The sequence below is a fragment of the Peromyscus maniculatus genome, chromosome 1 (assembly GCF_049852395.1).
Source record: "Peromyscus maniculatus bairdii isolate BWxNUB_F1_BW_parent chromosome 1, HU_Pman_BW_mat_3.1, whole genome shotgun sequence".
Taxonomy (NCBI): domain Eukaryota; kingdom Metazoa; phylum Chordata; class Mammalia; order Rodentia; family Cricetidae; genus Peromyscus; species Peromyscus maniculatus.
Window position 1 is genome coordinate 14,150,496 of NC_134852.1, and position 26,818 is coordinate 14,177,313.

General features: G+C 54.9%; 1 protein-coding gene across 14 annotated transcripts; it reads right to left on the minus strand.

Moving 5' to 3' along the window:
- Window positions 1–978: 978 nt before the first annotated feature.
- On the minus strand, window positions 979–24,213 carry Znf787 (zinc finger protein 787). 14 transcript variants are annotated; one of them, XM_076570307.1, is made up of 4 exons: window positions 24,071–24,120; window positions 11,386–11,474; window positions 3,573–10,295; window positions 979–2,692 (listed from the first exon to the last, which is right to left on the minus strand). In XM_076570307.1, the coding sequence occupies exon 4, from the start codon at window positions 2,676–2,678 to the stop codon at window positions 1,626–1,628; it is 1,053 nt and encodes a 350-aa protein (XP_076426422.1). In that variant the 5' UTR covers window positions 2,679–2,692; window positions 3,573–10,295; window positions 11,386–11,474; window positions 24,071–24,120; the 3' UTR covers window positions 979–1,625. The 14 variants fall into 14 exon arrangements, with proteins under 14 accessions (XP_076426422.1, XP_076426429.1, XP_076426442.1 ...); XM_076570314.1 differs by lacking the exon at window positions 24,071–24,120 and adding an exon at window positions 23,478–23,633; XM_076570327.1 differs by lacking the exon at window positions 24,071–24,120 and adding an exon at window positions 22,821–23,084.
- Window positions 24,214–26,818: the final 2,605 nt, after the last annotated feature.

Consider the following 26,818-nt stretch of genomic DNA (forward strand, 5'->3'; position numbering starts at 1 on the left):
TTTGGCAGAAAGAATTGAAGGGTTTTAAGCACCATTTCTACGATCTTTACTAACCTGTGCCCATTCCATACATAACTCCACCTCTCCTTTGGGACAGTACCCACTAAGCTATTCTAGTGCGACCCACCCAGGGCAGGCAGTGGCCACCTGAGTGTTTTCCTGATAACTACAACTACTGGTAAACCTTCCCGAGGGTGATCATGCCCTGGCCCACCAGCTGCCCGCTGTGACCTTCACTTTTGACCTCATCCTTCAGATGGGATAGGACAGACGGACACAGATGGGCACACTCAGGACTCATACCTCCTCCCACAACACCCATTAACAAGAGGTCTCATTACTCCTTGGGATGGTTGGAAGAAACCTACAGTTTATCCCTCACTTCCCCAGACTAGCCTGAGAGTACTCCCTGGCTAAGTCCACAATACAGCCCTGCAAAACCCTGGAACAGGCGACAGTGAGCTGAGGACTGTGAGTCCAGGAAAACCACACCTAACGCTGAAGGTCCCTCCGGCAGCAGTGTTCTGGGGGATGCACTGGACTGGAACTGAGTGAGCAGCACCGGAACAAAACATGCCGTGCTAACTGCCAACATCCTGTCCTCCAGAGACATTGTCTACCCATAGCTCATCCTCCTCCTCTGAGATCCCCTTCACTGGACGGTAGCAGCCACAGAGACACAGCCCGCTCTGCAGAGAGGGCAGACATCTGGCTAACTGGTAACCAGCACTTGGATGAGTCACAGCACGGGAGTCCCTGGGAGCTGCACCTTTCTGTGGAGATGGTAGTGCCTGAAGCCCTTTCCCAGCAGGAAGGAGCTCCTCAGCAAGCAGGCCTCCTTCCTGGGATGGCTGAGGACACTCGGGGCCCAGCATGGTCACCTCTGGTCTGGCACTTGTCACTGGTGGTCACCAAAGTGGGCTGTCTCCATTCAACCTCTTTCCCTTCTCCGTCCCAAACTCAAGAACCAGGCAGTGCTGGGACAATTGAATAGTGCCATTTATTGCTCCCACATCCCCTCTTCCACCGCCAGGACAGGGAGCACACAGGACCCCGTCCGTCCGTCCGTCCGTCCTCTCAATGACCGTGCTGGGAGCAGGCTGCTACTTCTTCACTCCTCTGCTACTGCAAATCCAGGAGGGAGAGGGACGACTTGGGCTAGGAAATCGACAAGGACCCACGGGGCAGAAAAATTAATGAACGGGAGAGGTCAAAAAGGTATGATTAAAAGAAAATTCTAGAAGGGAAGGAAGACCCTCTTGGTGCACAAGGCCAGGATTCCCTCCATTCCTTAGGACACCATGGCCCACACCTGCGGTGGGGGATGTCCTCTCCATTGAGGGTCTTGTGCCGATTGATCTACACAGTTCTCTCACACACTGTCTCTGGCTCCCAGGCTGGGAACCTACACAGGGCCGGTGCGGGTCAGCAGAGAGGCTGTGGGCAGTCCTGAGAACCTGTCCCGCTGGCCGAGGGTCCCCCTCACACCCAGGACAGCGTGGGCCGAGGAAGGAGGGAGGCCGCTGCTCCTCTCGGTCCGGTTCTCCCTGGGCCTCGTGGTCTTGCTCGCTGATAGTCCCCACTGAGCCCGAGGGGCCCTGCCCACCCCTCGGGCACCCCCGTCCCTACCGGGCCTCCCCACCGCGACACTCGGCACACCGCACACCCGCCGACTGGTCCTCGCCGTCGTCCTCCCCGCCTGCCCGATAGAAACTCTGTCCGCAGCTGCTGCAGACCGACGGCGCCCCAACCACGTGGATCTTCTTGTGTCTCCGCAGCGCAGCGCCCTGCACGAAGCCCTCGCCACACTCCACGCAGATGTGTGCGGGCTCTTCACCACCCACTGCCCCCAGCCCGTCCCCGTGCTGCGCGCACTGGTGGGCCAGCAGCCCGGCCCCGTGCCCAAAGCCCTTCCCGCACTCCATGCACACGTACGGCTTGGGCGCCGGCGCCCTCCGAGACCGTGGCCCCGCTGCCCGCTGCCCTGTCCCCGCCAGGGCTGCGGCTGCTGCGGCACCGTCCCCCGGTGCGCCCACCACAATGATGCCCTCGCCATCACCCATGGGGATGGCGATCTCGCCGTCCACCGCCGCCGCCTCCTCGGGCGCCTTGGCACGCCGCACGCTGGCCGCTAGCACCTTGGCCGCCACACCCGGCCCTGACAGCTCTGGGTGCAGCCGCAGGTGGCGCGCCAGGCTCTTGGGCTGGCTGAAGCCGCGGCCACAGCGCGGGCACACGAAGGGCTTGAGGCCACTGTGCGAGCGCCGGTGTTTGGCTAGGCTCTTGCTCTGTGTGAAGCTGCGGCCGCAGTCGGGGCAGGTGTAGGGCTTCTCGCCCGTGTGGATGCGCTGGTGCTGCATGAGGTTGGAGCTCCAGCTGAAGCGCTTGCCGCACTCGGAGCAGGCGTATGGCTTCTCGCCCGTGTGGATGCGCCGATGCTGCACCAGGTGCGAGCTCTGCGAGAAGGTCTTGCCGCAGTCGCTGCAAGCGTTGGGCCGCTCGCCTGTGTGCGTGCGCTGATGCCGCGTCAGCTTTGACCAGTGGCTGAAGCTCTTGCCGCACTCGTTGCAGATGTAGGGTGCAGGCGGCCGCGGCCGGGGAGGGGGCCCAGGTGGAGGCGCGGACTGGGGTGGGGACAGCTTGGTCGGGGGCCAGCTGGGGACGTCGTCGTCATCCATGATGAGGATGTCCACTGCAAGGCAAGAGGGAAGGAGGAGGCAAGTCAGAGGTGGCGGGCCCACAGCGACCGTCCACATGTGGGTTGCCGATGGTTCGTTTAGAGAGCCGCCCAGGGCAGCTCATCCTTTCAGGGTTCGTGCAACCCAAGGGCAGCTGGGTTGTGCTAGCTTGCAGACCGCACCCCTTATCCCACGGGGCACTGATTACTCCAGGTATTTCACTAAGTATTTTTGTGTTCCTAACCCATCTCCCTAAGAACTGTTCTCCTTCCCTTAGAGTGGACGTTCCCTCTGCTAGCCTCTCTCTGGACCTGTAGACCAATGCCTAACTAAGGCCTACAGGGCCCCCGAAAAGGTCTACCGACCAAAGCTATAGAGGGTCAAGGGTTCTGAGAGGCCCCAGCACAAATGACACCTGAACATCAACGCGGATGGGAAAGAGGTCTTACAAGGTATGCAGGTTAGGACGTAATGGTGTCTCATCTGGGCAACCCTAGCTGCAGGGTGGGAAACAGAAACAGGGCAGAGTTGGACAAATGGGATGGACACCAGCTTGGGAGGTGCACTAGCCTGACTACTGGGCATGCAAGCCCTCCCCCCAGTTAGCCTGTTACCGCCCCCCTCTGCCTACCAAGGACAACGACAGGGTAGGGGCCTTGGTCTGGACAACTGAAGACACCCACCTCTCAGGACAGCCCGAGCCGCTCTGCATGTGCATCCGGCCTGCCCCGGAAGCCTGCCTCCCATCCAGTCCCAACTTGTCCTGCTCTTGAGGCCTGGGTTCCTCTTCCTTGGCATCTTTCCTCCAGGGGCCTACCCACCCTTAAACTCCTCCAGCCTCCCGACTTTACAGAAGAACCAAGGCCTGCCTGCAGTCACATGCCAAGGGCTCACCAGGTCCAGCCTGCCAACCAACTCAGGTGGCGCCCTGAAGTCTCCTTTCAAAGCCGGGTCTCACGGTCCACTGGAAGCTCTCTTCCCATCACCAGCTCCCAGTGCTCACACGCGGCCTCTGAGGCAATGCGGGCAAATGAGGAACAGTGGCCCACTGGGCTGGAGGGACACCCGAGGCCTGGCAACCCCACATCTGGTGGCTACAAGGCAACCTGCAATGCAACGGGAAGCTAGGGAGGGAGGGAGGGAGGGGTCCTTTGCCCAGGACACATGACTATCACGGTTGGCTTCCTGAGACAAATGGTGAGTGGTCCATAACGGCCCTTATGAAGGCCCGCCCACAGGGGTTCAGGAGCCCCATCATAAGATGCTCCCTGCAGACCTCCACATGGGTATGGGTGTGTGTGTGCATGTGTGTAAAATTTGAAAGGAGGCCTATTTCAAAGGTTTAGACTAGAACTCTCCAAGCAGCCCAGAGCTCACAGTCAGGCGCTGGCCCTCAGGGGCTAAATGAAAAATAAACTCAGCGGAGGATAAAGATCACAGCCTATGGAGGCTGACGGGGTGAGGCTGAAGCAATGGCCCCACAGGTAAAGCGGGGACAGGTGAGAGAAAACACAGCTGTTGTCAGGGCCCAAAGCTGAGACAAATGGAGCCTTCCTAGACACCCTGAGTTCCAGGCCACACACAGCAACTCTTAGCTGACCAAAAGGTTAAAACAAATATTGCAAAGAGTATGTACTTCCTCCTTGGTTGATCCCAAAGGATCAAGAGCGGCTCTTTCACCTAATGCCCACGGCACCCTGGGAGAACTGTGCACCCTCAACAACTCCAGGAAGCAAGGCCTTGGGCCCTAGCCTTCCTCCCGTCTCCCACGCTCTATTCAAAGTATGGCTTTCTCTCTCTCTTCTTTCCTTTCTCCCATACCTGGACCCTTATGCTCACAGCAGTATCTGTAGGAAGAATTTGACTCCAGTGTTAGCACCCAGCCTTTTGTTTCCCGGTACCCTCTATGTGAATCTGAAGTGCAAAGCCTATGCAGCAAATTGGGCTGAAGAAGAACCCAGAACATGGCAGGTGGCATTGTCCCTTGGGGAAGCTTAGATGAGAGGTGTTGGGGTACAAAGATTAACTTGCTCAAAGGTGTAAACTGGAGGATAAAAGGGCCCTTTGCCAAGCAAGAGTGGTTCAGTTCAGAGAAATGACCTCCCTGCAGCTGGGAAAGGCTAGAATCATCCTTGAGGTACCCGTCTCTTGATTCCACGGACCCATGTGAATACCCACACCCCATATACAATAAGTCTCTCTCCCTCTAACATAATCAAACTGTCTGTCCAAGTCCCCTTCGATCAAGAACAAGAACCTTGGGGGCAGGGGTTGGGCTCTGTGCCCCAGCAACACTACTTTCCGAAATGTTCCTAGTTCCAAGTACTAAACAACAGTCCATGCATCAATTGGGTAAAAGTACTTGCTGTGGAAGCAAGAGGTCCCAAGTTCAAATCCCCAGAGCCCATACAAAAGCCAGGGATGGAGACCTGACTCTCCAATTCTGGCTGGTGGGTAGAGACAAATGGATTCCAGGAGTTTCCAGGCAAGGCAACCTAGCCAACACATGCAGCTTCAGTGTCTATGTGAAGATCAATACACTACATCTGCCACTGGCCTGTGCATACTTGTGGATGGGCACACAGAGTGGGCAGACACATGTATATACACGCACGTATGCACGAACGCGCGCACGCGCGCGCACACACACACACACACACACACACACACACACACACGCTCGCAAATGCATGCGAAAAATGAAGGCAGAAAGACGGGGAGGAAGAGGTCTAAAAGGACAGGCAATGAAAGAATAATGAGATATATGAGAGAAGCAGGAGGGACTATTTAAGAGGGGGAAGGGGCCCAGTACCTGGATGGTGGAGGAAGTAAGTAAAAACAAAATAGTGACACATATGTATTCAAGTGCCATAATAGGGTCTGGGAGATGGCTCAGCAAGCCAATGTGCTTGCCCTAAACCCGACGATCTGAATTCAACCGTAATACCCACATGATGGAAGGAGAACCCCAACTCCCTCAGGTTTTCCTTGGCCTCGACATGTGCGTGGTGGCATGCTTGTGCCAACACTCTCCCATGCACACACAAAATACAACACCAAGTTTAATGATTCTGAGTGCCAGGGTACTGTGTGTATGTGCATCTTTGAACAGTATTTGCAGTCATGACATGAAGTCTGAATGTTGAAGACAGCAGTAAGTGTGGGAGCTCAGGACAGAGACCTGCAGGGGTGGAAGATACATCCACCACCCCTCAGGGCCATCAGTGGCTAAGGCCATAAGGGGCGAGGAGAATTCAGGCATGTTCTTTCCTTAGACTCTGACTTTTCCTAAGTTGTCTGGTTATTGAGTTAAGTGTGCCTGTTCTGTAAATAAGCAAACTGTTAAGTGATCAGAAGGTGGAGTTCCGTTTTTAGCTGATGCCTGGGCTCAACAGGGACACTCGGTTCTGAAGGGCAGAGGCGTTTGGAAGTGGGACTGTGGACATTTAGCAGGGGACTGAAGAGTCAGCTTCTCCCGGTTGCACTGTCTCAGGAAAAACAGAACTGGCTCAGCTGTTAAGGGCACTTGTGGTCCTTGCAGAGAACTCAAGTTCGATTCCCAGCACCCACATGGTGCCTCAAAACCATCTGAAACTCCAGGTCCCGGGGCTCTGACACCCTCTTGACCTCCACAGGTACCAGGCAAGCATGTGGTATACAGACATGCATGTAGGCACAACTCTCACACACATGACATTTGAAACTCTTAGAAAGCAGGCCCATATGGCCCTGCTGGCTACTCAGTACACTGATGCCACCTCTGGACTAGTGGGCTGACAGCCCACCCCTTTGTAGCCCAGCCTCCTCAAAGAGGCTCGCGATGCTGTCTTGTCCTCTCCCAGAAGAAAGGCTTCTTGTATTGCCCTGGGACAATGCTCAGATCATGGAAGGGGCAGCTATTCTGTTTGTGGGACAGCAGCTGTAATGATTTCAAGACACCACATCAGAGTCAAGCTCTTGGTACTCAGTTCACTTCAGGAGGTTGTAGGCAGGACATCTGCCCAGTTTTCAAGCGTAGGTTGGTTCTCTAGTTAGTCTTCGCCAAAGTGACCAAATGAGTCTCTCCCTTCCCTGTCCTGGTGGCACAGGTATGCAGTGTCAGCTACCTGGGAGGCTGAGGCCTGCCTGGGCTATGAGTTCAAGGCCAATCTGGGCAACTTAGCAAGATCTTGTTTCAGAATAAGAAGCAGAAAGGAGGCTGGCAATGCAGCTCTGTGGCAGGGCCCTGATCTATACTGTCCAAGACTCTAGGCTGGATCCCAGTACCACAGCAAAAACAAGCGTTGGTTTAAATTCACCAGGTTAAAACTGCCCATCTCTGGTGTGAGCCTCCTCCATGCTTGTCGTCCTCCCTGGGTCCAGTGCCCTCAGCAGCATCCCGTTTGTTTTGTATGCCGCTTACCCCAGACCCACCACCGACAGCTTTCCAAAAGCAGTACTCGGGAGCAAAATCAGTTAGTGCCTGTTCTGGGTTTTGTTTTCAAATAAAAACTCATGAATCCACAGTGGCAATTGCCATAAGTACTCTCAGCAGCTGAAAGTTTTTATTGAAACTATTTAGTACCTCCCACTTGACACAGCTCCCATCACCACTGTGGGTGACGATCGAATCACAACAGGAATCACTTACTGGTTTGACGCAGGCTGCCTTCTGGGCACAGGCACACTAAATGCCCTAACGAGTCCCTTTCCATTTTCAGTGTCCCCATAGGCAGGTGTCTGGTCCTGTGCTTGAAGCCAGCCCCCGCTCACTGCCACCTTTGCCTGCCTCTCTCTGGTCACTGGGGTTGTCCAAAGCTCAGTCACCATTACATTTCCGGGAAAGGCACACAGGTGAGGGGCTTAACTGGGCTCTTGTTCTGTTGGTACCCTTCAAATCCTTGGCTCACCCTTCTCACCCTGAGGACTGACTGTCAGTGATGCTTTTCTTGGGCTGAAATGTTGATGTCTACCCGTTGCCTTTACTTTTCCTTATAAGCTCCTCATTCCTTCTGCCCGGAAGTTGGATTTTGATTTTCAACAGGTGGCATCAAACACCCCTGGGCATGGGAAACGAGTGCACTATCACTGAGCCACACCCTGGCCCTCAGCTCTTTATGGCTGCTCTCGATGTTTGTGACTTGTTCTCTCAACAGAGCTCAATTTCAGGGCTTTTCTCTGGAATTAGTTTTCAGGACGGATCTGTATCTGTGTGTGCGTGTGTCTGTGTAAATGCATACCACAAGTGTATAAGGTAATGGAGAGGCCAGAAGGCGGCATTGGATCACGAGGTTGGAATTACAGGCAGTTGTGAGCTGCCAGACATGGGTGCTGGGAGCAGAACCTGGGTCCCCAACAAGAGCAGCAAGTGCTCTTAACCACTGAGTCATGTAGCCCATGAATAGTTCTGCCATATAGTCTATTCCTTTGCTTTGCATACATCAGGGTTTCGGTCTAAATGTATATCACACTTTCTCTGCCTAACTTCAATATTCTTTACTCCATTTTAATCTTCTAAAAATTTCATTTTTGCTGGGAGATGGTGGTGCATGCCTTTAATCCCAGTGCTCAGGAGGCAGAGGCAGACAGATCTGTTTGAGGCCAGCCTGGTCTACAGAGTTCCAAGACAGTCAGCGCTACAGAGAAACCCTGTCTCGAAAATTCAAAAGTAAATAACTCATCTTCATCTTACAATTATGCTGTTTTCAGCTCTTCAGAAGTTTTAATTATATGTATTGCTGAGGCGGCTGTATGTGGGTGCAGGTGCAGAGTCCATTATCAGACTCTGGAACTGGCCGGAGTCACAGGTGGAGGGGTCCCTCTGGAAGGAAGTCGTCTCTCTGGCTCCTCCTCACCTTTAATGTTTGGGACAATGTGCTTACTCACTTGAGTTCCTTCTAGTCTTTCCATTCTGGGTTTGGATTTTATTCCTCATCTCTGCTGAGTTTGCCCATTGAAGAGTTCTAGAATCACATCGTTTTTCTGTGGGCCGGATCCTCTCTCAACACACTTAAGCAATCTGCACTTCTAGAGGCACTCCCAGTCACCTTTTCACAAACACCTTCTAGGGCACTGGCCACAGTTCCTGTGACAGGCAGGCGTCCTGGCCTGCGAGGCAACGGGATGGAATTCTCGCTGTTTGCATACCGTGGCCACACAAATGCCACTTGCCGCCCTATTTCCATCAGAACAGTCTCTTCTGCCTCCCTCCCTGCTCACAATTCGCTCCCTAGGCCGTACCCTTCAGGGCTGTACCGAGATGGTTCAAGAACCCAGGTTTCTTCTCACTGGCCTCCCTGGCCTCTCATGTCCCACACAGTTCTGCACAAAACACCTACTTTATAGCCATGGATCCCCAAGTGTGTCCCTGCCCCCGAACTTCCCAGTGAACTCTTGAAGGCCATCTCCCCCACTTCCTTCCCCTAAGCCACCCCTACACACCCAGGCTGAGGTGGCTCATCCCATAAGGTCTGCCAGAGCTAGCAGCCATGCTCAAGGCCTGGTATTTGTCAGTGTGGTCTAAGGGCCTGGGGTTTGGTTATGCGTTGCTGTATTCCTACACAGGGACCTGGGAAGAGCCTCTAGTTTTGAAGTGAGCTCTCCCGCTGACCGAGCTGCATGGCGGGTGAGTGCTACGTTCCACAGGAGGACGGAGCCTCACCACCCAGTGGGAGACTACCACGACAGCAGCTGAAAGTCCCTCTCTATTGGGACTACTCTACTTTTCTTTCTGGATAGCCTGTTGCTGAGCTAAGGACCAAGACAGCCTGGAAGGATCTCTCTGACCATGGCCACTGCCCATCTCACATGGCAGCTGGAATAATCGGGAGAAAGGGAGCCTGAGAGACTGACTGTGAAACCGCTTCAGCCCCAGGGAGCCCCAGGGAGCCCCAGGGAGCCCATTCCTAGGCAAGCTGTCCGCTTCCGTCCCAACTCCATCCCCCGCAACCCCACCAATATCCTTTTGAAAATAAAGTGGATCAACAGGCAGCCTGACCTCCGAGGCTCTGTGCGCTCTCAGAGAGATGACCCACGTGGAGGCTGGCAATGTCGAGACACACCGATAGTGCCATTCTCAGTAACAGCATTAGCCTCTCTCGGCTGAACAGGCTTCCCAGAAATATGCAAGAGTCAGAAAATAAAATAAAATCTAAAAGCCTGCCATCTGATTCTCTGGAGTGCCTCTTGCTCGCTCAGCAAGCACTCAGCAGGACGAGGCAGCACAGCTCCCGCTGTCCAGAGCCAGGGTTCTGCTGGGGACCAACTGAGGGCCACCTTCAGAGGCCAGTCAAGTGTGTGGGAAACAGGCCAGCACTTAAACAAGGTAGAGCCCAGGGAAAGCAACGTCAGAGTGCTGGCCAGCTCTGTCAACCTTGACACGAGCCAGAATGACCTCTACACAGGGCTGTCCTGCGGGCACGTCTGTAGGAGCTGTCACCAGTTAACGGCCATGGAAAGAGCCAGCCCACTGGGAGGGCGTCACTGATCAGGGACTCTTAGACTGCTATGGGTGGAAAGAAATCAAACTGGGCCCAAGCAAGCAAACATGCGTTTATTTCTCTCTGCTGTTGACTGGATGTGCTGTGACTAGCTGTTTCAAGCTCCTGCCCGTGACTTCACGGCATGATGGACTGTAACCTGGAATTAGAAGTTCAAATGAAGCCGGGCGTTGGTGGCGCACACCTTTAATCCCAGCACTCGGGAGGCAGAGGCAGGTGGATCTCTGTGAGTTCGAGGCCAGCCTGGTCTACCAAGTGAGTTCCAGGAAAGGCGCAAAGCTACACAGAGAAACCCTGTCTCGGAAAATCAAAAAAAAAAAAAGTTCAAATGAGCCCTTTCTCCCCTAAGTTTTCATGTTGAGTGCTTTTCACAGTAACCGAAGGGAAGCTACGACAGTCTGCACGGTCTTCAGGTGCTCAGGGTCGTGCCACACTTGTACTGTAACCCCACACAATGGGTTCGTGGCTGTGTACAGGTGGGGGTGACGAGAAAGCAACCCGGGGCCATGCAGCGGCGTCTAAGGAACACCGGAGCAATGTGTTGGAAGCACCGATTTATTAAAAGGGAGGAAGGCAGCGCCATCCGCCCCAGGCAGCAGACACAGTGTGCGCTGTGCCTTCTTGTCACCACGCTGGTAGTGTCATCACCTTCTTGTCACCACGCTGGTATCACCAGGGAGAGGGATGAGGGTGTCGGTGGGCCAGCATGGGTTTACCCCCAAACCTGGGCACCACGTAACCCACAGGAGTTTTGTTCCACCCAATAATACTTTATTTAAAAAAATGAACACATGTGCCAACGCTTAAAAATGAATGGTTTCATATTTAATCCAGCCCACCCTTCCCAAATCTTACCACATGACTACAGATTCCCCTTCCTAGTCCTTCACTCATTCATTACAACTTCCAGACCTTGGGTTTAGGGGCCACCCTGATGTGAGGAGCACCCATAAAGCAGTCAGTGTTCCTGGAACCAGAACAGGGCATAGGGCACAAAAACGGTGCTCAACAACAGCCAGCTGGAGGGAGACATGAGGCGAAAGATCTGGACGGTCCCGTTAAAAGGACCCTTGGGGACCAGAGCATCAACCTCTCATTCTAAGCTGTGGGTGTGGGGCTCTTAGAGGGAAAGCGGCAGGAGTCCAGGCACCCCAGAGTGACAAAGGATGGTCCCCCGGCCTGGTGGAAAGGCAGTGGGGCTGGCTGATGAACCACCGAGGCCACCTCACCTGGGTTCTCATGACTGGCCATCTGCTGGTCCTCAGAGTCCAGCGGCCCCGGAGACCAAGCTTCTTCCCGCAGCTCCATGTCTGGGTCCCTGTAGGAAGGGATAACGCAGAAGACAGAGCTTACTTACAGGTGCTGTGAGGACAGAGCACTCTCCGAGGCAGGCACAGTCGCCCAGCCACAGGAGCCTGCACTGAGACGGCTAGGGCTGCGGCACCCCGGACTCAGGAGATAAGACTGTTCAGCCCCCACGGGCTACACAGGCTGCAGCCATATTCCCAGACCCCTCCCTCCCTCCCCAGATCCACCCAACTGGAACGTAGCAGAGCAACTCCATCGCCATGACTCGGTTTCCTCATGGGCAAGATGGAGAACAGAGGGGGCTACACGACCATGCAGATTTGACACTTGGTGGAAGAGGCCGTTATGCCTCCAGAGTGCGGAAGTGGCGCTCAGGTATGACTGGGAAGAGAGCAGTGACAGGAGACTGACAACTTCTACATCGAGTAAGAGCAACAGAAAGAAATTTCAAAGGCAGAAAGCCTGACTTCCTAGAGCAAACGTTCTGGGCTGCCGGGCTGCCTAAATGTATCAACTGCAGGCAGGTCTGCACATCCTGCTCCGTAAGACAACACCAACGCCAGGGTCTTCTAGGCCAGGACCAGGCCTCAGGAAAGCCTGAACCACAGGCCCCTACGGGCACAGCCACCTGGGGCCCTGCAGCTGTGTCCCTCCTGGCTCCTGAGAGCCTGTGAGGAGTGAAGACCACTCTCCCTGCCAGACTGTTTGAAGTGAGTCACCTTGGAAGGCCTGTCTGGCCACCGTCTACCCCGACCCGGCCTTCTCTCCTCCTCACCCCTAGTGCTCCTTCATGTCACACCAAGTCAGTCTGCCCTCCCACGTCCACTCCTCCGCCAGCACTACCCAGAGGAACCCCGGCATGCACAGCAGCACCAGGTAGCCCAAGTGCCCCACAACAACGGTATGAACACACGGCTGAATGAAACTGGGCCAAGGAAAGGCTTAAAAAACAGAACTCAATGAATTCCAGCACTTGGTCCTGCCGCGGACCTGGCTCAGGAGGGAGAACCACACACAGCAGACAAAAAGACCCAAATGGGCCCCAGTTGCTGGAGCCAGGTCTGAATAGTCCCATGAATGTGCACAAGGCGGCCATGTGGCCCAAGAGCTGGGTGCAAATGCTTATAGGAATCCCAGGTGATGATTGGGAGGAAAAACCCAAAACTCTGAAGATGCTTCTCAAAAGAACAGCAAGGTTTAAACTGGGAAACCTGGAAGGCCCCATCAGCCTGTGGATGGGACAGAATGTCAGCAAACCACAGCGAGCGTGTGCATGCATGGGAGTGGGGGTTGGGAAGGCAGTCATGGGTCACAGGCCTACGACACCAGTAGATTCTCCTGCTCACAAAAGGGAGTCCAAATGTCTTCTGTTCTCTTCTTTTCCCCCCAGCAGGTGTGAGGGCAGAAACCCATCAGAACCCCCCCAGGCAGGGGAGGATAGAACCAGGCAGGGAGGACTGCCCTCCAAGGTCTGTGGGGACAGCAGTGACTCCCTTTCCTTTCTCTTGAGACACGCCATCTGTGTTCCAGGGGAGTAAACCACCATATCAAGGAGAGGAGCCAAGGCCGAGGGACTTCTGATCAACAAGCCTCCCCTCCACACCCCACAGCACAGCTCCAGTCACCAGCACAGAAGCCCCACGGGCCGTGCTTTCACAGGTGCCCACCCACAAGGCGGCACCTCAGTTTTCTTCTGGGTGATGTGCTTTGCGGCAGCTGACTTTTTGGACATAGCAGGAAACTCTGAGAGAATGAAAGTTCCATCTCTCCTACACAAGACACAAGGCTGCAGGGCTCCCAGATGGCACGTCATGGCACCAAAACTCCAAAGGAAGCTGGGTGTGGTGGTGCACATGTGGTAATAGCAGCTCCTGAGAGGTAGGCAGGAGGATCCAATGTTCCAGGCCAGCTTTAGCTACACCAGCTCTTGTCCCAAAGTGAAACAAGCAAGCAAACAACTCCAGGAGAACTTACAAGTACACCGGAAAGCGTCAGGTGAACTGTCAATTTGGAAAACAGCCCATTTCTCAAATGGTAAGGAGTTACCAAGTAACCCTATGGCTGCACTCTTGGCACACACCCAAGAGAAGAAAACACACACCTGCACAACAGCATGAGTGACCAGGCATGCAGTGCTGTGTGTGACAGCTAAAAGGCAGAAAGTCAATACTAGGGAAAGAAACAGACCTAAGCCTATTATCCCGTGTGCATGGACTTCCCAAGGTCATAGGCCTATTAAGCCCAGGGCCACATGGTTGCATGAAATGCCAAAGGTCACTACACCCAGGGCACCACAATATATGACTCATTGTACATGAACTAACTGCCAAGGTCACTAAGCCCAGAGTCACAAGGTGTATGGCTCCAGGTGCATGAGCTACCCAAGGTCACAAAGCCCAGGGCACCAGAAATAGGTTCGTGCGTGAATTGCCCAAGATCACTAAACTCAGGGTCAAATAAGCCCAGGGCCACGTGGTGTAAGATTCTGTGTGCATGAACTACTCAAGGTCACTAAGTCCAGGGCCACATGGTGTAAGATTCTGCATGTATGAACTTCCAAGGTCACTAAGTCCACAGCCACATAGTCTAAGATTCTGCATGCATGAACTTCCAAGGTCACTAAGTGCACGGCCACATGGCATAGGACTCCATGGGTATGGACTCTAGATAAATCCACAGACAAGAAGTCGACTAGGACCAGGAAGTGGTGCATGCCTTTAATCCCAGCACTCGGGAGGCAGAGCCAGGCGGATCTCTGAGTTCAAGGCCAGCCTGGGCTACCAAGTGAGCTCCAGGAAAGGAGCAAAGCTACGCAGAGAAACCCTGTCTCGAAAAAAAACAAAACAACAACAACAACAAAAAAAAAAACAGCATATTTCAGCACACAAATACCTTTAATAGAAAGTCAACTTTAAAAAAGTATACATGCCTGATGATTATAAAACCGTCAACATTACAAGTACCTAAGAAAAAGAAAAAGCTCCAGGCACTGCAGGGGTCAAAGAGGTGGACAGAGAGGGTTGTCCTGCGAAAGGCTGCTGCCAAGTGTGATACTGTGTCCCATTTAAATAATAAACCCAGAGCTCAAGCAGCCGGGAATTCCCAGCTCCAGCCAACTTCCTGCAGGGAGGAGGGCCGGGCTATGGGCTGAGCTTTCTACTCACCTCACCCCTGCAAAATGCCCTCAGTGGTCAGAGGAGGCCAGCCTCTACTTCCTGAAAGCCAGGCAGCCTTCCTATTCTGACCAGGCAGTGAGTGAGGCAACCCTCAAGGGGGCTAAAGCCCAAAGAGCCGGCAGAGTGAGAGGCAACGCTGCAGGGCCTAACCTGCGCTGGCTGGAAAAGGTCTGCCAGATTAGCCAAACTCCTACTAACACCGACACCATGGTGTCTCCCCTCAAATGGTCCCATTTTATATATTCTAGTCACCTATTAAGAATGAGTTTTGGTTTGCACTATGATCCATAAAGCCTAAAATATATTATATCTGGCCAAATACAAGGAAAAGTCTGGTTGACTCCTAATGTTCAAGAGCAAGAGATACAAAAATAAGGACAGCTTTCAAGGCCAAGGGCTGTGAGAGCCGTGAGGAGCCATGGGCTGGGAGCAGAGCCAGCAGGAGGCAGCCTAGCTTGTGCTCCAGGCCATGTGCTGCTGTGCTGATTTCTGTCTGCGAAGCCAAGTGTTATGAGTTAGTTCCCCTGAACCAAGGACGCACACAAGTCCACAGCACTGGTGGGCCCAGGGGAGGGGAGGGGTTGGCTCCTACCCCACCGGTGAATGCCCCGGAAGGCATCGAGGAGAGGGACAGCTCAGTCCGCAGAGGCCTGCCACCCATGGCGGTGCACCTGGGCCCCAGTGCTGGAGAAGCAGACACGAGGATTCCTGAGGCTTGCTGGCCAGGCAGTCTAGCAAAATGGTGAGCCCCAGGTTCAGTCAAAGCCAGTTTTCAAAACTAAGAGGGCAACTGGGAAAGACTCGCCTCAATCCACACCTGGCCTCCCCACTCCCACAAATGTCCTGAGAGGTCTGCACTTCAGAAGGAAGGTCTGCTCCTCCTGCCTTGTCACCGGCCTTTCTGTCTTGCCCCAGGCCCCTGCTGGCAAGCTGGGAAGCCAGAGGGGGGCCGCAGGCCACACATACAGTAGCCTGGGTTTATCTGTGGGGTAAGGACAGATCTTCAGCAAGCCTCAAAGGTGCCCGCCCGCCCTTCTTACGTCCTGCCCCCTCTAGGTAGCAGAGCTGTAGGGCTGTCTAGGGGGCTCCTAGGGCAGCACATAGTGCTCTACAGGAGCTGAAACCCTGACAGACGTAAGCGAACAAGTTGAAAGCAGGCCCGGGACTAGACAGGGGCACATGTCTCTCCTCCTCACTGGCAAATCCCCGCCCGGAAGCTCCGCTGTGACCCTGAGCAAGTAGGGCTCTTAGGGCTCAGCTGTGTGTGTCTTTGCAGGACAGGTATTTATTTCACAGGGCTGTGAGAAGCCGCCCGTGGCACCAAGCCTGTGGGGATGAAATCAGGGATCTCGCAAAGGCTTTAAGAAGGGCATCCAGTCCTCTTTCTGTCCCATCCACTGATTCATCCACTCATGAAGACAGATAACTATTGGCCCTCTAGCTCTAGGTCTGGAGGCACAGGGCCCACCTGAGATCTCACAGCCTGGGGAGTAGGATGTTGCGTCTGCAGGGGAGGCACAGAGGAACCAGGAGAACCTTAGGAGCCACAAACCTAGCTCCCTGGAGTAGAGCCCAACCTGAAGACAAGAAAACTCCCTGATGTGCAAGAGTGTTCGGTGGCAAAGCTTATGCCTGGCATGTGATGGACGCCCTAGGTTTGATCCTCTAGGTTCAGGCCCCAGCACCTCCGAAGAAACAAAGAACAGCCCAAGCAACCTGACGCTTCTGACCAGGAACCCTTGCCTTTCCTCCTCCTCCTCCACAGCCAGCACCTCCAGCCTCTCAGATGCTCACCCTGCTCTGACCTCCACCTTGCAGAGGTAGAAGAAAGGGCACCCCCCCCCCAGTCCCCATCCCTCCCAGCAGAGCCCTTAAGCAATCCAATTAGCACATGGATCTGACGGGGTTATTAAGCCCAGACAAATTATTGTTATTATTGTTGTTATTAGGTCCCACCCACCCCCTCTGGATGCCTGCCCACCAATTATCCCCTTGCTTTCTTCTGCTGCCAATCTGGCCTCCTCCTCCCCCGCCCGCTGGGGCTGGGTGCAGAAGCCGCCCCTCCTCCTCTCTCACACTCACGTCTCCCTTGCTCCTCTCCCCCCACCCTCAGGCAGGAGTAGTGACCCCCAGCGCACCTCCTTCCTTACCTCTTTCCAGCAGCACCTGCCTCACCTTCCGCTTTCATCAGCAAACACACTGACTTTCTGTCACCAAGTGCCCCATCTACTTCTGGGCCTCAAACACCCTCACCCCCCAAATCCCTGGGTCAACAGCAAGGATACCAACGCCACCATCAGCTCCCCCTTTCTCAAAGGCCCCAACCAAGCCATTGCCTCCTCTGTTCTTTCCCTCTGCTCCCTCCACCCCCCACCCCAGGGCCTGCTTCTGGGTACCTCCCCTCACTGGCACCCCAATTCTAGATGCAGCCTGTGCCTCTCAAGACCCCTCTCCACTCCACGAGCAAATGAATCCTTTGTAAAAAGTCACTCAGGTCAAATAACCTAAATAAAAACTGGGCAAGCAAGCTGCAGCACTCGGCTCAGTGGCTGCAGAGGTGTGAGGACCGAGTACACATCCCCAGCATCCACATAAAATACTAGGCGTGGCGGACCACACCTGTAACCCCACATCCCCAGCATCCACACAAAATACTAGGCGTGGCGGACCACACCTGTAACCCCAGCGCCGGGGAAGCAGAGCCAGGCCGATTTGGGGAGGGGGACTTGCAAGGCTGACTAACTCATCTACCCCAAAGGGTGAGCTCCAGGCTCAGTGTGACCCCATCTCAAAAACCAAGTGGAGAGGCTGGAGAGATGCGCAGGGAGGAAGAGCCTGACTACTCTTACAGAGGACATGGGTTAGGTTCTCAGCACCCACGTGGCTGTCCACAACTGCCTATCTCCAGTTTCAGAGGACCCAATGCTCTTCTGCCTCAAGTACTTGCATGTACATGGCACATATAAACAGCTACATACATGTTAAATAAATAAATCTTTAAAAATAAGCAGTGCGCACTGCTTTGATCCCAGCATTTGGGAGGCAGAGGCAGGAGGATCTCTGTGAGTTTGAGGCAGCCTGGTCTACAGAACGAGTTCCAGGACAGCCAAGGCTACACAGAGAAACCCTGTCTTGAAAAAAACCAAAAATAATAAATAAAAATCAGACAGAGAAGTGACTGAAGTCAACCTCTGTGTGTGCTCACACTCATAAGCATCTGAACACATGTGCACACGCAGAGACAACACACACACACACACACACACACACACACACACACACACGCCGCCCTAGGGAAAGGGTCTGAATACCTTTCGAATACCTTTCTCCAAAGAAGACATCCAGAGGGCCAGTGGGCACATGGAACGAAGCCTGCCCTGGGGAAATTCAAGCACAGCCACAAAGGTTCCACTCACACTGCAGGTCACTGTCATGAAAGTGCGGGTGAGAGGCCAGGCGGGGCACCTGCTTCAGAAAACACCTGGCAGTCCTTCAAGGTCAGGCACAATCGCCATCCACCCAGCAATTCCACTACAGTCTGCACCCTAGAGCAGTGCATGGGAAAAATTCCTGCTACACGGAAATCTAGATGTGAATGCTCAGGGAATATAATCACAAAAGCCAAAAAGCCAATACAGCCAGGCAGTGGTGGCGCACACCTTTAATCCCAGCACTCAGAAGCAGAGGGAGGTGGATCTCTCTATCTCTCTGAGTTCCAGGCCAGCCTGGTCTACAGAGCTAGTTCCAGGACAGCCAGGGCTACACAGAGAAACCCTGTTTCGAAAAAACAAAAAACAAAAAGCGGCTATACACATGGCCATCAGGAGAAGCATGGCACTCAGCCACAGCAGGAGTGAGGCACTGACACACACACAAAGTTGAACCTCGAAGACTTTCTGCTTGTAAAGCAAGTCAAATTCTGGAAAGCACATTATGCTCAACTCCATGTAAGGCACCTAAAATAAGCAAACCCAGAGAAGAGCAGTTCTCAAGCTGTGCGCTGTGACCTGTGGGGGATGAGCCACCCTTTCATTGGTTTGCATATCAGATATCCTGCATATCAGATATTTACAATGCACAACAGCAGCAAATTACAGCTATGAAGTAGCAATGAAAATAACTTTATAGTGGGGGGTCACCACGAGGACTTAGCCTCTTTTTGTAACAAGGAAATTTTCCACAATCTCTTGTGGTGATGCACACACAAAGCAGTGACCATGCTGAAAGCCAGCAAACGGTATGCTTTCAGTGGGCAAATTGTACCTTATGGAAAGGATCCCCTAATTTAGGTAAACTGCCATGGGCAAGAAACATTACCCTGCCTAAAACAGCCCTATCACACAGACCCACTGCACTAGCCACAAAACCGACTTTCGCCCCAGACCCCCAGGCCCCTGGTCTGGCCTAGGCCCTGCAAACTCCCACCTTCTCCCAGAGCCCCAATCTCATTGTCTACCCCCACTGGGCCATCTGGAGAACCCTGGCCCAGATCTTCCAGCTGCCTACTCCTCCTCCCCTCTCAAGGGCTGACTCAAGTGTCTCCTCCTCCGGTGCCCAGCCCCGCCTCGTATCACATGCCAGCTTTGTCATTATCTCTGGTTTTCTCTCCATTTCCTTCTGCGGAGGCTCCCCGAGGGCAGTCACTAAGTGTGCCAGGTACCTATCACTCCAGAATATGCTGCAGACGGCCATCAGCCCAGTGCCCTGCTGTCTGTCCTTCACTAGAGTGCTCCACAGAGCAACCTCTCTGCTCTCCCTAGCAGACCCCTTCCCGCTTCCTTGTCTGTGCCTGCCCCCTCACTCCAGGCCCTTCAGCTTCCTCTCTAACCACGCCCTGCATCCAACACCAGACCAAAGCTAAGCCCCCATCTCCTCAGCCCCAGGACGAGGCCTGAGCATCCCAGGGATGAACCCCACTGTTTGCCGCCACTGGGCTCTTACACTTGTCCTTCAGGGGTGAGCCGTGCGTGGGGACTACTCCATCTCATCCCGTCAGTTTTGGTAGTCACAATCTGAGAACATCGGCTGCACCTCATCCGGATCTGAGGGTGTATTTGGACAAGGCATGGAGCCAGGCAGAACTTCCTGGTCCTCATGGTCTCCCCTCCAGTGTTTTAGCTGAGGAGATGCCTTTGCCTCCTAACTGGTCTAGTACATCCACTTCCTGAGGGCTCTAGTCTCTTCAGCAGAGCATGGACACTGTCCACCTGGGCTAGCAGGGCCTGATGATCAATATGGTCAGGATAGAGAAAGACCTTGGCCTCACCTACCTCAGGAGAGCTGTCTAGGTTCTTAATCCACTGTAAACCAGTGACACACCTGGCACTCAGCTGGAGCAGTCCCTGAGGGGTACCCTGCTCCTCCCTGGCCACGCACAGCCATGCCAGCCATGGATCTGCAGCATTAGCCCTCAGCCTCAGTGTGTCTGCAGATCTTCAGGGTCACTCCTGAGCACCTGACTCTTAACCACTGGCATGTAACTGCAAACTGCCGAAAGCAAACCCTCTTCAGGAATCCACTGTGCATGCTGGGCAATTGATCACAAGGTCTGCACAGGTTTCTCGATAACAGCAAGCTAACCCGGGATGGGGGTGGAGTGGGATACCAACAGTGGGGAACCTGGGATTGGTGGGAGGGGCATAACGGAACTGTGCCTCCTGCTCAACTTTTCTGTGAACCTAAAACTCTCTAAAAACTACATTTCGCATTACAGACAGACAAAAAACTCATGAGCCACCTCAGACCCACACTCTGGGCCGGGCTGTTTTCTAGGTGTGCAGATACCACCTGGCCTTATGCCTTTCTAGATCTGCTGAGGTAGCACGCCCAAGTGCCAAGGCCCAGCATCAACAGTTCCTCCCCCTGGGAAGCCTTCGAAACTGCTCCTTTCTCTCTGCTGCAACTGTCTTCCTCAGCCAACAGTAACAGATCACATTCACCAAGTGCAGATTAAACCCCAAGCCCTGGGGTACATGGTGCTCTAAGCACATAAGCTTGGATCCTGATCCCCTGAACGGCCAGAGGACAATCCCTACAGGCAAGCTGCCACGGTCAGAACCTACCCCACTGCTGAACAACCATGTGACCGAGGCAAGGTGCCTCATCTCACCCTGTGCCAGCAGTAAATCATGACACATGCCCAGGTTTGGACAAGGAACCTGTAGGCACTTCATGCCGGCAGACAAGGCAAGGAAGCATTTATTGCCCGGCATAACCGTTGTACCTGTTTCAGAGATGAGAAGGCCGCAATCTAGACAACTGTGTGGCTAATACAATGTTATACAGCCACAGAGCAAACTCCAGGTCAAATCTGGGTCGGCCAGACTTCCTCTCAGGACACTGGCACTGCTCCCAATTAATGTTTGATCCTGTGGCTGAGTCCTCCGTCCTCTGGGAGAGATTCCTATCTTAACCCTAAAGTTCCTCCTTTGGGTTTCCCACCCTCAAACATCACAGGGAATGAACAGCAGACTGAGTCCTCAAAAGGAGGGCAGGACCTATACTCAGCCCTGACCAACTGACCCTGCACAGAGCCCCAAAGTAATGCTTTGAGCAACCTGACCCTGAGGCTGAGGTTTTATCTGATGTCCAGTCCCCAGCATTATCCACTTGGGGCAGGCACTCCTGTACGGAGCTAGACAGAGCTCCCCACTGGGCACAGCAGAGAAGCCTCTGTTCTGGGAACACAGAAGGAGAGGCCAAGAGGCCAAGGCAGAAGAGGAAAAGCAGAGGCACCAGCAACCTGGGTAACTCTACAGCTCTCTACACTCCAGCTCAGCTTCCTACCCACTCTGCTGGCTAGTGAGGCCTCCACCACAGTTGACATGAATCTCCAGTCTCATCACCCATCCCAGCCACCAGCAGAAGTCACCTCTGCTCATCCAACTATGCTCTAGGTCCCCTATAATAAGAGACTAGGTCTCAAGAGTCTTCCAGCCAGCAGCCCTGTAAGCAGGAGTCTTCCTGACAGTTTACCCACAGAATGGGGAACCAGGAACCCCAACCCAATGGCTAGCACCTAAGAATAGGCCTGTGATCCCAGACCCAGCCTTGCCCAAAAGAACTGTTCCAATAGAAGGGATGGCACTACAATCAGAGGCCAGCTCTGGGCTCCTACAGACTATATTCTGAAGCTGCTTTAGGGCCTAGGCCTCACGAATACCAGCGCAAGCATCTGTCCTATCTTGCCAAAACCAAGGTGACCACCTCTGTCCCAGGGCCTCAAAGAACGTAGCACCAGGAGCCTGCCAAGCTCTCAAAGTACGTCATCCAATCTGCAGTCTCTCCTCAATATGGAGGCCCAAAACCGGTGCAGCCCTAGTTAGTCAGAGGATGCCAATATGGATGTGGAAAGCCTGTGAAGTGTATCTGGGCACCCCACCCCCAAGAGCTATGGGTGCCCATCAGTGACTACATAGTTGTTGACGGCCTTGAGCTATGCATCCCGCCATCTCCCATAAGTCCCAGGGACCCCTTGTCCAAGACCCACCAATGCTAATGCCACTGCCCCTGCACTGAGATCACGACATCCTTTCCCTGTAGGCCCCCAGAACTCCCATGGCCACTCTGGTATATCTCCCCCTTGGCCTGAACAACTCCCAAAAGGACTACAAGATCCCTGTCAAGTTGGCCAGCGTCACCCACCAGCAGGCCTGGCCCATGGAAACCTTGGGAATTGTTCTCCGACCTCTGGGGTGTCCCCAGCAGAGCAATTCGATGTGCTGGGATTAGCTGTGTCTGTGGTCGTGATAGACTAGGCTTATTCAGGGAACCGTGACAACGGTCTCCACCTCAGGAGACTGAGGGGGAAACAGCCTGGGACAGGGGAAGTGGACACATCCAAGGTCACAGAACTGTGAAAGAGCCAAGGCTGGGACTCAGGAGCGCTGGCTTCAGAGACCTTTTGAGTAACTTCTGCCGGAAAGGATGACAAGCCTCGCAGTGGGGAGAATGCTGTCATCACCTCCACTGTGTCCTCATGGGAACAGAGTGGTGTTTCTTATCTACAGCCACAGAACTAAGGACGCTGAAGGATCTGAGCTACAGAGCTCTTAGTGAGGAATACTCCCAGTGGCTGCCACTCAGTCACCTCACCATGGTCCAAGCCATTGGATATGTATGCCCTTCCCGTCCCACCCTCAGCCTAGATGGAGAGTGGATGAGATAAGCCAAGTCGGAACCTGATGTCAGAGTTCTCTGGGTCACGTCAGTAACTCCAGAGAGGCAGGCAGGGAGAGCTGGCTGCGCCTCACCCAGGAGGCTTATCCCTGCCCCAGGGCTGAGGCCAGATCCCACCTGGATCCTCAACAAGGCCCGACACAGAGCCTGAATCGGAAACTAGAGAGAGAGAGGGACAAAAGAAAACCAAACCAAACCAAGTCACCACTGCCTTTTTAATAAGGCCCTGAGCAATCAACCCCGGTGGCCTGCGCTGGGTCAGGTCTCAGCGTCTGCTTTCCACACCTACTTCTTGTTCACCTCCCTCTCCTGCAGCCACACTCCCTTCAGCGCCTGGGCATCGCTTTCCCCGCTGACCTCTGCAGGTGCCGGGGCACTGGACGCCGGGGATGGGAGGGTCACCCCGGGACCTGCTCTGGGGCAGCCTGGGGGTGGAGGCGGGAGCGCTGTGGAGGGGCGGGGCTGGGCGCGGGACCCCTGCCCTCCCCCCGGGGGGGGGGGGGAGGAAGGCAACTGTCCGGCCCACGCGGCGCTGACCTTGGCCTGCCGGGTGCTCCCCCCGTCCCGGGACCTGTTTCCTGCCGCCCGCCCGCCCGCTCGCCAGCACGCGCGGGGGAAACAGATGAATGGGCCTCCCGCCGCCTGCACCCCGTCATTACCCGCCGGATCAAAAGACCGGCGCCCGGCGCCCGGGGCAGCAACGGGCCGGGGCGACTGGAGATGGGGACGGAGGGGAGGACATGGGAGGACTGAGGCCTAGACTGTCCCCGGGGCCGCCGTTTCCGGTCAGCCCGGTCCAGGCGGCGGGGCCCCTTCTCCCCCCCCCCATCAGCCCTCGACTCCGACTCACCCCCCCTCAACCCAGAGTCCCCGGCACTTCCGGCCATGGCCGGCGGCAAGTTCGGACCGGATCGGGCCCGGACCCCCCCGACCACCCCCTGGGGCGCGTAGCGGAGGTGACAGACGGCGCGCACGGCCTCCGGAGGCGCGCACGCGCACTGCCCCGGCTCGCGGCGCCGAGTGCGAGCCCCCCCCTCCCCCGGCCCCGCGCGCGTGCGCGTGCGCGCTCGCTCGCTCACGCCCCCCCCACCCCCCCACGCCCACCCCTCACCACGCCGCGCACGCGCGCTCGCCCTCCCGCCTCCCCACCCACCCCCGCCCGAAGCCCGGCTTCCAGGCGCGCGCCCACCCCAGCCACCCCCCTCCACCCCCACCCCGGCGCACGCCCCGCTGAGCCCCGAGCCGCCCTCACCTCCTCGGCCCCGGGGCCGCCGCGCCGCGCTCTTCCTCCTCTCGCCTGCCTCGCGGATGGTGGCGGCGGCGGCGGCGGCAGCAGCGGCGACTCAGACCCTGGGGTCAGGGGGACGGGCGCCCAGGCCGGAAGTGACCTTCCCGGCCGCTTCCGCTCGCGCCTCTCCCGCTCTTCCCCCGCCCGGGGCCGCCACCGCTTCCTCGCCGCTCTAGGCGGGCGAGCTCCGCGACCCCTGGCCTCCTCCACCACCACCGCCACCCCCTCCGGCTCTATGGTCACCGAGAGGCGCCACTTCCGGATACGTCTAGGACCCGGGTCCTCCGTCCGGCTCTATGGCGCCCGGCTCCGAGGGGCTCCGGCCCCGCCCCCTCCCAGGGCCGAAGGCCGGGCTCGACCCGTTAGGCGCACACTTCCGGGTGTCGGGGCGGCCCCCAGCCCAGCCTCCCCACCCGCGCCTGCGCGCTGAGCTGCCCGCGGGGACGCTCCCGCCACTCCGGTCCTCCTGGCGTCTCTATCATCGTAACCCCTTCCGCCCCGGGACGCCTCCAGGTCAACGCCTCCAGGTCAACGCCGGTCTTTTGTAAACCTCGGTTCCCGAGATCTGGGATCCTGTATCTTCTGGACTGAGGGTTGTCCTCTGGGGCGACCTCATCTCGAGTCTGTCCCCGTTTTGCAGAGGACCAGAGGTCACATCACCTTATTAAGTGACGCAGCTAGAATGACGGAGCCTGGGCTCGAACCTGCGGAGTATGCCTCCAAATTAAGTGTTTCTCTATGCAATGTAACTTTGCAAGGATGCTAATGGTGAAGAAACGGAATGAAAGAACCCTCTGTATCTGCTGCATTCAAGGCACAATGTGAAGCATAAATGTCAATGTTCGCTTCTCTGAGACGAATGGCATTGATCAGTGGTCTGTAACTAACTTTAGGAAAGCAGACGTCAGGTGCTGCCCGTGTTTGGAGTAAGCGAGGGTTGGATCGTCTTTGAAACAACCCCTTCTGCGCTAGAGAAAGTACTGTACAGCCTAGAGAAACAAAGCCTAAAGGCACAAAGATACATGACACCTGAGGACAAGCTAAGAAAACGGAAAACATAACCATTCCCTTAACAAGATGCCGACTTTGTATGCCCCAGAAGCACCACCCAACCTTCGCGGCTGGGTCTGTTAGGGTGGGTAGAGAAGTCGGAAATGCATGAGGTGGCCTATGCTGAGCCCTGTAATGGAAAATCTCCAAGCTGCCAGTAATTCATGTCCAAGGCTGGATTTCCATGGCTAGATTAAAGATAAACCAGCCGGGACCTTTCAGCTTGTGATAAAGATCACGGGCTGCTTGTAACTGATTGAAAGGCTGGAGGGGGGGGCGGGGGGGGCTTTAAAATGGCCCCAAAGCTAAAGAGTAAACAGAGGACAGTAAATATAATTAACTGCTCCTTCCTGGCTCAAAGCTAACAGAACTAAAAGGCGAGCTGGCAGCAGTGAATGTGCTTAGTTATCATCCCGTCCTGAGCCCTAGGCCACAACAGAGGAATTCTTAGAATGTTAAACTGAGTACTATGAAGGTTAAGTGTTTCCTCCATGGTGAGCCTCAGAGGGATGCATGCTCACTCACCTCATACCCATGAAACCCTGAGAGGACCAGCTTTGTGTCCCCTTCAAAAACAGCTATAAGGAACAAAGGCCCTGAGCACCCCAGGCTATCTCTTACCTCTCCAAACGATCTTCTTTTCTCCAGTAAAGTGCGATTCTGCTTCGGCCTCTCACCCCACCCCCACCCCCCAGCTCTCCCCCACCCCCGCTTTCCCATTACACCCCCACCCTGATGCTCAGGGCACACTCCCTGACTCCAACCAACTATCCTCAAGTCACTTTTTGTATCTGATTTGTTTGGGTTTCCTCTTTTCATTCTTGGGGGGGGAGGGGGGCTGGTACTCAGCTCTCCAGAAACTCCAGCTGGAGGGATGGAACAATACCAACCACAGTGGGTCTTCCTCTGTCGAGGAACCTAATCCAGATAATCCCTCACCGTATGCTTGGGGGCTAGTCTAGGTGACTCTAGAGCTGCTCAAATCGGTCATCAATCTTTTTTTAAATCTTCATTCTATTTTTAACTACATGTATGCATGCATGCCAGTATGTGCATGTGAGTACAGGTGCCTGCAGAGGCCAGAAGTGTTCGATTCCCTTGGTGCCAGAGTTGCAGGTGCTTTTCCTGTTTGTTTGTTTTTGTTTTTCCAGACAGGGTTTCTCTGTGTAGCCTTGGCTGTCCTGGAACTCGCTCTGTAGACCAGGCTGGCCTTGAACTCACAGAGATCCACCTGCCTCTACCTCTCAAGTGCTGGGATTAAAGGTGTGTGCCACCACCACCGGCATTACAGGTGCTTTTAAGGTGCCCAACATGGGTGCTGGGATCCAAACTCGGCTCCCCTGCAAGAGGACCAAGTGCTCCTCACTGCTGAGCCACCTCTCCAGTTTGGCAATCAATCTTTTCTATTTATTAATTTATTTTTATTTTATATGCATTGGTGTTTTGCCATGGGTGTCCGGTCCCCTGGAACTGGAATTACAGACAGTTGTTTACAGACAGTTGTGAGCTGCCATGTGGGTGCTGGGGATTGAACCCAGGTCCTCTGACAGAGCAGTCAGTGCTCTTAACCACTGAGCCATCTCTCCAGCCCCTTGGCAATCAATCTTAACCATCACAGTTTCCCACACATGGCTCAGTGACTGCTATGGTTGGCTCTTCTTT